This window comes from Scyliorhinus torazame, chromosome 11, assembly GCF_047496885.1.
Source record: "Scyliorhinus torazame isolate Kashiwa2021f chromosome 11, sScyTor2.1, whole genome shotgun sequence".
Classification (NCBI taxonomy): domain Eukaryota; kingdom Metazoa; phylum Chordata; class Chondrichthyes; order Carcharhiniformes; family Scyliorhinidae; genus Scyliorhinus; species Scyliorhinus torazame.
The window spans coordinates 16,316,390-16,329,412 of NC_092717.1; the positions used below are offsets into that span (position 1 = coordinate 16,316,390).

At 45.2% G+C, this 13,023-nt stretch overlaps 1 protein-coding gene across 2 annotated transcripts in view; it reads left to right on the forward strand.

Moving 5' to 3' along the window:
* The window catches only part of nfatc1 (nuclear factor of activated T cells 1), a 298,878-nt gene that overhangs the window by 159,782 nt on the left and 126,073 nt on the right, over window positions 1–13,023 (forward strand). Inside the window, exons 9-10 of one of the 2 annotated variants that reach the window (XM_072466983.1) lie at window positions 3,204–3,899; window positions 4,064–4,090. In XM_072466983.1, coding sequence (XP_072323084.1) covers window positions 3,204–3,899; window positions 4,064–4,090 — 723 coding nt within the window. The remainder of the gene's footprint in view (window positions 1–3,203; window positions 3,900–4,063; window positions 4,091–13,023) is intronic. The other variant, XM_072466984.1, reaches the window with a different exon arrangement.

Consider the following 13,023-nt stretch of genomic DNA (forward strand, 5'->3'; position numbering starts at 1 on the left):
GGGAAGCTATCTCAATGATTTTCAATTTGTGTTTTACTACAAGAAGATGTGTGTACTGAAGTCAGGAGTCACATATTCCAATAACACTTTTTGGAGATTTTATACCAAGTTAAAACATTTATCAAGAAAAGAAAACTTAAAAACACATGGTTACATTTACACAGTTAAAATTAATTTAAATTTCGACCAAAAATTTCTACTTGGGTAGATCATAAATAAACATCCATTTAGGCAACAGTCCCTACAGATAATTAATCTAGAAAAATTCTAGTAACATTACCACAAAGCACCCACTGTTGCTGCAGGGATGTTTCAGGGCTTTTCTCTCTCTCTCTATGCTGTAAAGAATTTCAAAATCTTTAGAAAAAAACCTTGCTCTTTGAAGCAAAAGGACATGTTTCCGGGATGGCTGAAGGTTGTTCACTTCACCTCTGTCCCAGCACAGCACTCGTGCCAGGATGTCTTACTCCCACCCCTAGCAGAGCTTTCAACCTCTCTTTCAGTATATTTTTCCTCTTTCATCTTTTTCCAATTGTCCTTATCCCTCTTTGAAAATTACCTTTCTCAGATTATAAAACCCTTGTATGTTCTCCTCGTGGCCTCTAACATGTCAGGTAACATAAAATCTAACTACTTTGCCTTTTTTATTGTGATCTTTGTTAAGTTGTAAACTCCTTCCTACCTTCTTTTGAAATTCAACAGCTAAATATCCAATCCTCATTTATCTCTTAATGCAAATTTCTACAAATCGGTTTACTTGGCAGAATATTCAATTTGGCCCTATTCACTTCAAATGCCTGCTGCTTACACATGCCCCTTTGATGGCCTCAATTCCACAGGCACTCAGTCCCCAGCTTAATTAAATTAGTCACACACACAGACACATACAGAGCCCCCACAATCCTCTTTTACAGAATACCACAATACCCCAAATATATTTTCTTTACACAGGGAAAATTAAGATTGTGACTCAGTGACTATAAAGGAATGGCAGTAGATATTCAAATTAGCATAGTATTGACGTGGAAGTGATGGTATTCTCAGAAAGATATTGCTGATCGCTTCTCGGCCTTTTGGCTAAGATGAGCGTGAGATCAGATGTAATGCCTGGATCTGATGTGACTCTCTTGTGGGGACCATGAATTGGATGAAATTTGAATTTGAATGGGTTTTTGGAGCAGGCAAGGAGCTGGATTAGGGGTTTGCCCCTGTCCACACTCTGAGCCCTGGCTTTGTAACTCTGATAAAGGAATAATAAATAAGTACTAATAAAAGAAAAGAAAAGTATTGCTGCATTCGTTGTTTTCAGTAAAATAAGTCACATACTGAGAGATAATTGAGGGGGCGGGGGGGGGGGGGGGGGGGGGGGGGGGGGGTGGAGGATTTTCTGGCAAATCTTGCCAGCGGGTCCTTCCAGCCCCACCAATGGTGGACCACCACCGTGTGTTTTCCAGAAGTGGGCGTGGATTCAATGGGACCAGAAGCAGCGGGCCCAGAAGATCCCACTGCCAATCAACGTCGGACCACCTCCCGCCAGCGGGAAACACGCGTGGGAACATGGAAAATACCCCCTATGGTCAAAGGAAGCTTGTTGAATTGATACAGTAAATTCTGTTGATAGTGGGTGCATGGTTCCACGTCCAGTAAAAGAAGCAATCAACTGGGCTGCCTTGGCTTGGATGGTGCTGTGCTTCTTGATTGTTGTGGCGACATCCACTCTGGTGAGTGCTGATTATTCCCGACATGCCCTTGACCTGAGCCTGACAGGTGTAAGGAGTCAGGAGTTGAGATACCCGTCACGAACCCCCAGCCTCTGTCCTGTTGTAGCAACCGTGGTCTTGTTTTGGTGGAGGCAGTCAGGGCTCTGGTCAGTGGTGACCACCCAAGTCATTGGTGGCTAAGGAATCAGCAATAGTGATGTTGCTGCAGTTGGCGGGAGAGGTGGTTGGCCTTCTTGTTCAACTCGATGGGCCGAATGGCCTCCTTCTGCACTGTGGGGATTGTATGATTCTATGATCTTAGTGTGAAGGATATCCAGATTCTGCAGTAGCTCAGCAGAGCCTGCTTCGTTAGTCAAATTAGTTGAGAATAAATCAGTCGGAACCATGACTGAGAGAAACTTTTTAAAAACATTTTTATTTGACTTAAATGGCAACGTTAATGTGGAGGGCAGGAGGGGAAATGCATTAAAAAAAACCTTTGACACTATTTGATAAGTGTATAAAATTCTGGAGACAAGATTGTGGCAGTAAACATTAAGAAAGCAAAATTGTCTGGGTTGAATCTTCATTTCTGCTTTCCATCCAGTGATTTATTGACTGTGAATCCAGGAAAATCTGTGGATATAAAACACTGCTGGGATGTTCCCAGCACCAGGGTGGGAAATGGAGTTGGGGGGTACATTAGATTTGTTAACACCGATGCCTAAATGCCACACACCTTTTTGAGGTACCATTAAATGAGATGTTTGTGTAGTTAATGTATACACTTTCACTGAGAACGGAGCAGTTGTCTTCGTTTGATATCTGCACTCCACATCTCACTGCAGGCGCTGTGATCGAAAGTTCTGACTCTGAACCAAACTAAACTTTGAGCCATTTTAAAGTGACTTTTAGCCAATCTTTTACTGCACTATCCAGTCGCAGGCGGGGGAATGTCAGCTGACTTAATGGCTGTGAACAAAGAAAGGATGAAGGGAGCAGTAGGAGGAAATCTGTGGGTTGAAGACAGATCTGAATGATCTAGACTCCAGTTATGATATTTTTTTAGCATGTCATCCACTTCTACCAACTTGGTAACACATAGTAAACGTACGCCATCATTCAGCGACCTTTGCCAATTGTCTTCACTGGATTTTTCTTAACTTTTTTTTAATCATGTTCAGATTTTTTAATTCTCAACACAAATAACTAATTCTGTGTGGAAGCTTTGGGTTTAGGCTTCTGCTACAATGTAGGCCTGTAAAAATGTGTTTATACAGTACATTTGTGGATGAGGGCGATTCCAAAAAAAATAGTTTTCAATATGAGAAACAGCTGTGACTCTCCTGCGCACATGACTCATCCATTTTTATTGGGTGGGTGACTGAAGCACTGACACACAGAGACTGATTGAGAACCGTGTTTATTTTGCCGAGTATCCCAGCCACAGACCCACACTCACTTGAATATCTATCGTCTTGTTTTTTTTTCTCTCTCCCCCAGTTCCTGTTATAAAAACAGAACCCACCGATGACTACGAGCCCACATTGGTCTACGGGTCGCTTAATCAAGGGATGAACCCAGTGTCCCAGTCCTACTACTCCCAACAGGTCATGACACCTGAGATGACACCGGATCCTGGCCCTTGCCTTGTGAACAGCTTTCCCTCTTGCCAGCAGCGAAACGCTGGGTTGTCATCTTCCCCTACGTCAAGTCACAAGCTGCACGAGATCGCACCCGTGTCTTACGCCAAATGCGTCAGCAGCCCAGCCAGCACGCAGCTCAGCCACCAGCAGCCCGGGCCAACAGCGAGCACCATCCAGGAAGCCCACCGATCCATCGCCGTGCATCCAAGCTCACCCACTCACTCAGCACACGTGATGATGCAGCCCCAGATGGCTCAGCATCTGAACAGCAGCTGTTCCCATGGCTTCCAGCAAACTCTGTATCCCAACAGCCTTTCTCCGCAAGGGCCAGTCGCTTCCCCCGAAGCCGCCTACGTGCCGCCCCCCTTCAGCCCGACGGGCTCTGCAGCTCTGGGTCAGCAGCAGCAGTTTCCGAAGCCGCCACGAAATGGATCCCAATCAAGTCAATCAATGATGTCACCGGTGCACCAAGAAGACAGTCAGGATTTGACTCCCTTGCAAGTTACAGTGAAGCAGGAGCCACAGGAACTGGACCAACTGTACCTTGATGATGGTAGGTGCATTATTATCACAATTCTTCCCCTCAGAATGAAGATTAAATTTGAAAGTTGCCTTAATTCATTCTATTTATTACAGGAGTTAATAAATGACCTTAGTAATGGTTACCCCTTGAACTTGCATTAGCGGATTATTTTGACACAGTCTTTCACTCTGCAGGTGATCGCTTCAGCAGCAGCCTGGCTGGTAAGAAAAGCAGTTGGGTAACGATAATACCTACTGCTGTTAAACCCTTCAATTTTTCACATTATTGTGCTAAATAAGTTTCATTAAGTGTCTGTATAGCCATTTAGTTATTTGGTGTACAGAGCTTGAGTATTGCTGCTGAAGATTTTCATCTTGCACTCATAGGGACAGATGCAAGAATGCCAAATTTCAAAGGGAACAACAGCTTATACTGCACAAGAAAAGGGTGCTGATTGGCTGGCAAGTCAACTCTCATTGGTTGAGGCAGTGCCATGCAGAATGCAGCAGCAGACTATTGTTTTCAAAAACATTTGAAAGGGTTCAATGCCTGGACATGTTTCTTTTGCCTGCAGAGGACAGGTTGCTGAGTATGAATATCTGTCACTCGCAGCAAGAGTAAGTGAGCCGCATTGCGAGCACAGTTTATAATTTTAGGTCTGGATTCTTCCAACAAAGGAGAACCTCTCTATTGTTGCACAAATTATGGAAGAGGCCCGAATCCCACCCTCGAACATGGCATCAACCATTTTCCCGGGGACAGGAATGGGCCTGGGTTGGCATTTGCACCTGTGCAATTGACAGAGGCAGTGCCCCCTGAAAATAGCAGCTGCCTCCGTTCGTGTGATTTTGGTGTAAGCAGTTTCTGAAACCCCATATGTGCAGACTAGACCTGGTAGGAGCAGGTCTGAACTTTGTGGATTCACTTGAATAGCCAGGCTACTCTTTTGTACGTTACCCCTTTGGATATGAATCTGGGTCACCTTTCGGAGAGGTCACGTGCCCTTTGCGGTTGGGAAAATTAGGCATTAATGTGCGTAAGAATTGTATAAACTCTTTAGAACTGTGAAGCTCGTTAGAATTGTCACAAACAACTTCCAAAGATGTCAAGGTGAACTGTCAAAGGGAGCTGACATGTTGTCAAGGCATTTAAAACTCCTGCCCTTTAACACTTTGAAATAACTGGATTGTTACAAAATGTGTTTGTTATTTAACTCTATTGATATAAGCCTTAGGGCTGCCATTATTGTTTTATTTCTGCATGACTGATTTCGCAGCCTTCCATTATTACAATAGGGTGCCAGATCTTTCACAGTTTGATTGGCACTTCCAAGTGGTTCTGAACTCTTTGAAATGGCACTATGGATTACAAAGCTTGTTTTTATGAGAGATCATGCAATTGAATAAAATGTTTGTTATATGGAATAATGTACTTAAAGGAATATAAACAGAGTAAATGAGGTTTTATGAATGAAAGTTTAAAATATTGAAGTCTGCGCGAGACACTTGCAACTTCATTTAATTTAATCCCTGCCCAGGATGGATACAGGGGGTGGGCTTTTATGATAGGTATAAGGGCAAAGAGTGGTGCACTTGGCATGAGTTGGTACAAAGTTGTCATGGAGCTTCAAAGGGCCAACGGGTGTGCAGGTTGCATAGTTAGGCATAAAGGGTGTGAGGGGCCAGCAGGGCATGGGTTAGCATGGAGGGGACATCTGGAATGTGAGGCGTGAGGGTTGGAGGGCTACTGTTATTTTTCGCAAAACCTCAATACAGTGCCAATGTGCTGATGCAGGCCTTCTGCCTAATCTGCCCACACGCTCGTTCTGGGGCCCGATTCTAAGGGAGCATCACCACTATGGAACAAAAACATCACCACCTGGGACACGTTCTCCCAAGTCAGGTTTGCCTACCTAGGAAATGGGCCGGCACGGTGCCGTGGGGCGGCAGAGTGACTCAGTGGTTAGCATTGCTGCATCACAGCTCCAGGTTCAAGTCCAGCCTCAGGTGACTGTCTGTGTGGAGTTTGCACTTTCTCCTCATGTCTGCGTGGGTTTCCTCCGGGTGCTCCAGTTTGCTCCCTCAGTCCAAAGATGTGCAGGTTCGGTGGATTGGCCATGCTAAATTCCCCCTTAGTGTCCAAAAGGTTGGGTGGGGTTTCTGGGTTACAGGGTTAGGGTGGAAGCATGGGCTTAAGTAGGTTGCTCTTTCCAAGGGCCGGTGCAGACCCGATGGGCTGAATGGCCTCCTTATGCACTGTAAATTCTATGATTCTACGATAAATGCCTTCACTCTGCTCTTCTGACGCAGGAATAAAAATCCACACCTCAACCTCTAACATTAGATGTGATATCATGATTGGGCAGCATTCGCTAAACAGTCCTGAGTGGTGCTAAGAATACTACTCACAATCAATTTAAGATTTTGTTTAAACAATTTGGTTGTGTTTTCCTCTTCTGTCGTTCTTGGTTGCTGCGTGATTCCCAAATCGCACAGTGCTAGATTACCGTTCACAATGAGCTGATGGGGTAGCACATGGAGGGGAGACAACATGGGAATGCCAGGAGCTAAAAGCTTTCTAGGCCCAGCTTGGGTGCGACCGTAGATGAGAAGTAGTTGCTCCAGCTCCTGCCTGTGCCCAGGTAACACTCCAGAGGGAAGAAGACAAAGCCTGCTGCCAAACATGAAGCCACAACTGGTGGCCACTTCATACTGGTGCGTGTGGTGAATGCTAGTAACAGTATTGTCATTATTTAAGTTTATAAGTTTTGTTTGTTATTTTGTACAGCTAGGCTCTTTATTAGTTGTGCCCCCGCTAACAACGGGACTCTTCAGTCTGGCCTTTTGGTTGAAGACACTGGTGCAACTCTTTAGTTACTTTAGAAAAAGCAAACTGAGAGTTTGTTGCAGATGTTTGGGTGAATCTGTCTTCCAACTTCAATCAGAGAGGGGTAAGTGGGATAACAAATGGTATTTGATAAGTAGCAAACGTAGTTTGCCGATTGAAAATTGGATTAGATGTTCACCTGTTTTAGTCATTGGGCAAAAAATCTCTTTATTTCATAGGATAGAGGCCTAACTATATTTGTGTGAAGGAGAAGGTGGGGGTCAGGAAGGTGTTTTGGAGGCGAATGGGGGGGGGAGATTGTGAAAAAGACCGTTTTGGGTATAGTTTATTTGTAATACGATTACGACATTAATTATTCAAACTAGATCAGAGATCTGACATATAAAAATAGCAAGTTAAAACTTTCATTACTTATTTTATTAGCCTGAATAGCATTCATAGAATCATAGATCCCTACAGTGCAGATACAGGCTATTAGGCCCACTGAGTCTGCACCTACCCTCTGAAAGAGCACCCTCTCTAGGCTCATGCCCCAGCCTATCCCTGTAACCCAGTAACCGCACCATAGCTTTTGGACACCATGGGCCAATTTAGCATGCCCAATCCACCTAATCCGCACATCTTTGGACTGTGGGAGGAAACCGGAGGACCCAGAGGAAATCCACGCAGACAAGGGGAGAACGTGCAGACTCCGCACAGACAGTCACCCGAGGCCGGAATCGAACCCGGGTCCCTAACACTGTGAGGCAGCAGTGCTAACCACTGTGCTGCCCTTTGTAATGCAAATTGCAATACACATTGTCAACCGCACATTGATCTCCTCTTTCCAGACCTCTTTGACTGGCCAAGTGTTCTTACATACTGGGACTGATTTTTTTCTTTCTGGGAGAGTGGAAGGATCCCTGTCAGAGATCCAAGTTGGTTTGGTGGTCTGGCCTCATTTGCATCTGACTGGCAAACTTTGAGTGCACGCTGGAAGTTTCCCAATTGAGGCAGCGGGCAGCAGGTGGGTTGTGAATTTGGCCAGAGTTCGAGATTTATTGGTAGAGGGAGTCAATCTTGGGTGGGTGGGGAGAGGGGCTGGCATAAAATGTTTAGCAGGGAGCCGGAAAGTTGTCGCCTTCCTCCTGGTCCATCAACCAATTATTCTGAAAACTTACCTGCCCTGCTTCTGGAACGGTACGCAATTGTCCCGTAAAAGGACCCGCTCTGCCCATTCTGACATGAGAATTGCATCAGAGCCTTATGCCTGTCATCAGAGAGGCGATGGCCTTGTGGTATTGTCACTGGATTGGTAAACCAGAGACCCAGAGTAATGCTCTGGGGATCCAGGTTCAAATCCTGCCACTGCAGATGGTGAAATATGATTTTTTTTAAAAAAGGAATTAAAAGTCTGATGATGATCACAAAACCATTGTCGATTGTTGTGAAAACCCCATCTGGTTCACTAATGTCCTTTAGGGAAGGAAATGGGTCATCCTTACCTGGTCTGGCCTACATGTGACTCCAGACCACAGCAATCCCCCTCAAGGGCAATTAGGGATGAGCAATAAATGCTGGCACAGCCGCGATGCCCATGTTTCATGAACAAATTTTTAAAAACCTCTCCCTCCCCACCATCTCCTTCTTCCCCTCCACTGTCTCATTTTTGTCACACTGCTTGTCCGACATCCAGTACTAGATGAGCAGACATTCCCTTCAATTAAACTGCCTTTGGTCCTCTCCTCAAAATCTGGTCCTAGCTGTTTTGTTATGCTCTTGATGTAGCATAAGCTGCTTCCTTGATGTGCACTCTGACAAAGGAAGGTTCAGACTTGGAGATAGCTTCAACACGTTTATTAAACTGTTAACAATTCTCCTACTTGGATTCGACGCTCCTGTTAATCCTGATATAGCTACTCAGACTAACTAACCAGTCTGCTACAATCCACGTGGTGGTTGTGATGTGTTTCAATCAACCCTGTCTGTACGCACTAAGTGTCTCCACTGGAAAGAGGAAGATCATGTGTGCTGTGTCCTTATATATGGGTTGGTGTAATGCCCCCCTGTCGTAGTGTCACCTCTGTGTGTGTCGTGACTGCCCATTGGTTGTGTCCTATCTTACTGGCCTATTGGTTGAATGTCTGTGTGTCATGAGGTCTCTGGTGCTCCCTCTAGTGTTTATCTAGTCTAAGTGTATTTACATTAACCCCATTGTGTACTTACAGTGATGCATATCACCACACTAGCAACCAACTCCTGGCAACTATTCAAGGTTGAACGAGATTTTCACATCCATGCCATCACTAAGACTGCCTGCCTCCACCTCTGAGAAATCGCTCGACTCTGCCCAGCCTCAGCCCAACTGCTGCTGAAACACGTACACCTCTCGACTTGACTATTATTCAATGCTCTCCTGGCCAATCTCCCATCCTTCAAAACCAGATGGGGTTTTTACAACAATCGGCAATGGTTTTTGTGGTCACTTTTAAATCGATTTTTTTTATTGGATTCAAATTTCACCATCGGCAGTGGCGGGATTTGAACCTGGGTCCCTAGAGCATTAATCTGGGTCTCTGGTTTACTAGACAGAAACCTGAACCTGTCCAAAGTTTTGCTTCCTGTATCCTAACTTGTACCTCTCTACTTGCTCCTACATTGACTCCTGGTCTGGCAATGCCTCAGTTTTTACATTCTCATCCTTGTTTTCAAATCTTCCCATGGTTTTAGAACATAGAACATAGAACGATACAGCGCAGTACAGGCCCTTCGGCCCACGATGTTGCACCGAAACAAAAGCCATCTAACCTACACTATGCCATTATCATCCATATGTTTATCCAATAAACTTTTAAATGCCCTCAATGTTGGCGAGTTCACTACTGTAGCAGGTAGGGCATTCCACGGCCTCACTACTCTTTGCGTAAAGAACCTACCTCTGACCTCTGTCCTAGGTCTATTACCCCTCAGTTTAAAGCTATGTCCCCTCGTGCCAGCCATTTCCATCCGCGGGAGAAGGCTCTCACTGTCCACCCTATCTAACCCCCTGATCATTTTGTATGCCTCTATTAAGTCTCCTCTTAACCTTCTTCTCTCCAACGAAAACAACCTCAAGTCCATCAGCCTTTCCTCATAAGATTTTCCCTCCATACCAGGCAACATCCTGGTAAATCTCCTCTGCACCCGCTCCAAAGCCTCCACGTCCTTCCTATAATGCGGTGACCAGAACTGTACGCAATACTCCAAATGCGGCCGTACCAGAGTTCTGTACAGCTGCAACATGACCTCCTGACTCCGGAACTCAATCCCTCTACCAATAAAGGCCAACACTCCATAGGCCTTCTTCATAACCCTATCAACCTGGGTGGCAACTTTCAGGGATCTATGTACATGGACACCTAGATCCCTCTGCTCATCCACACTTCCAAGAACTTTACCATTAGCCAAATATTCCGCATTCCTGTTATTCCTTCCAAAGTGAATCACCTCACACTTCTCTACATTAAACTCCATTTGCCACCTCTCAGCCCAGCTCTGCAGCTTATCTATATCCCTCTGTAACCTGCTACATCCTTCCACACTATCGACAACACCACCGACTTTAGTATCATCTGCAAATTTACTCACCCACCCTTCTGCGCCTTCCTCTAGGTCATTGATAAAAATAACAAACAGCAACGGCCCCAGAACAGATCCTTGTGGTACTCCACTTGTAACTGAACTCCATTCTGAACATTTCCCATCAACCACCACCCTCTGTCTTCTTTCAGCTAGCCAATTTCTGATCCACATCTCTAAATCACCCTCAATCCCCAGCCTCCGTATTTTCTGCAATAGCTTACTGTGGGGAACCTTATCAAACGCTTTGCTGAAATCCATATACACCACATCAACTGCTCTACCCTTGTCTACCTGTTCAGTCACCTTCTCAAAGAACTCAATAAGGTTTGTGAGGCATGACCTACCCTTCACAAAGCCATGCTGACTATCCCTGATCATATTATTCCTATCTAGATGATTATAAATCTTGTCTCTTATAATCCCCTCCAAGACTTTACCCACTTTTGTCCTCACTTACACCCCCAATCTCTGCAGCCCCCTCCAGCCAATCGAGCCTTTGAGATCTTTGTGTTCCTTCAGTCCTAGTCTCTGGTTCACCACTGCTTTCGATCACCCCACACCATTGGTGGCTGTACCTTCAGGAGCCTGGGCCCGAAGCTTTGGAATTCCCTCCCTAAATCTCTCCACCTTTCAGATGTAACTTACAATTTCCATCTATTTCCAAGTTTAGTTGAGTTATGTTTGTTTGATATGCACCTGTGAACATCATCCTACTTCAGAGGCACTGTATAAATGTAAGTTGCTGTTTGTCTGTTCAACCTACCCTCGGTCTCTAACTAAACCATTTAATCTTGAAAATGCCAAGTTCATTTTTTATTACCTGTAGAACCAAGTTTAAGTGCCAAAGTGCAGATATTACCATTGTGTATACATAACCTATTCTTAGTTTTAAACAATAGTTTTATGTTGCTTATGAACATTGGTTGTTTTTCCAATTAATGGCTTCCTTGAATCTTAACATCGCTGATTATCTGTTCAGTTGGGTGATACAACTTGCAATTTATATCCATCTGCGGTAAGTTGCTATTGTAATTCCAGTCACCAAACCCAGGTATGTCATTTTTCTTTGCATTTCTTCTGGGAGATCCTCCACCCGATGCGCAATTTTGGTAGCAACGCACATTATTTGCCTTTCCTTTCTCTGCCACGTCAATTGCGAAATCAAGTGCGCAACATTCTAATGCGTAGCACCAATTTTCTGGGCACTTCTTTTGGAGGCTCAAAATTGCATCTGTGACACAGGTTGTACTGGGTGCCACACGGGTGAAGGTGTGCACAGTGAATGTCTGTCGGAGGTATGCTGAGTGCGCTGATTTGATGCCAGTGGTACATTTTGGAGCTCCAGAATACTTCAGCCAATGACTTCTCTTAATCACACATGCTGAACACATCGCCAGCAGTAGGGCGGACCACTCCCTCCCCACCTCCATTTAAAGGGATCATTAGCCACATTCAGATTAGTTGTTGATTGATTTCGCCTGGCTGGTGCTACAATTGTACGAGCGATTTTTGCTTTCTAGGGTTCTTTAAAGTTGCTGAACGGAGCATTGTGGCAGGTGCTGAAGGACATTGTCCTGACTTCAAGGTTTCTGCACAACTCAGTTGCTCACAAACATGGACGCAGTGGTAGATCTTCTCCTTGGAACACGGTGTGGGGGAATGAGCAGAATATGCTGCTGGAAGAGCATCGTGGAGAAGGACAGGAGGCTAGATCTGCCCAGGATGTTCAGAGAGCAGCTCTGCTACCTGAACCGAACAGTGGAACACACTAAAATTTGTCACATATTGCAGCCATGACTGCCGCCTCAGAGCAGGGCGAGTATGGCTGTGAAAGTGACCGTGGCCATGAACTTTATGCATCTGGCCCTTTCCAGGCTACAGCTGGACATACTTGTAACTTTTCAGTTATATCCGAAGGAAGGTCACTGACGCGTTAGATTCTCAAGCACAATTGGGGATGCGCAACAAATACTGGCCCAGCCAGCTACGCCCACATACCATGAAAGAATCAATTGAAAACAGTATACAAAGCGAGCTAACTATATTTCATTCTCTCTTGCCAGAGACAAGCAGGTGGAGTGAGCACGTGGCTTCGCGATGTGTACAGGTTTCCTCATGGTGCAGGGTGCCACAGACTGCACGCGCGCACACACATCGCATTGCGGATGCCACATGTCAACTCGCGAGGTGTGTGTCGCAAACAAAAGGGATTCCGCTCCCGCAACGTCCAGCTGGTGCGCGACCACAGGCTTCCATTGATGCAGCTCAATTCCCGGTGTCCTGGCAGCAGTCATGACTCTGTGGCGGTCCCCCTGTGCCATCAGCATTTGAGCCAGCACAGGCAAACCAAGGGGCGGCAACTGGGAGACGGGAGCTAAACGCTGATGACGAGGTTGACGGCTCTGCTGTACAGGTGGGCAGGATGCACATAATGTGTGCTACTTGCTTCATATCTTTTCAGTTTTAGTACCTATCCACTTTTATTTCGTCACTTCTTACACAAACGTTGACTTCCTTTCCTATTTGCTTTATTTACTTTGCGTACTTCTCTTTGAGTTTAGACGTTCTTGGCTTGACGTCACCTACCAGCTTCTCAGTGATCCATTTTCTTACAACCCTATTTTGTCCCCAGTAGTTTCCTCTGCTGACTTATTTGCCTGTATGATATGTTTGGCAAACTATCTTGATGTTATTGACTGTAGGTAAT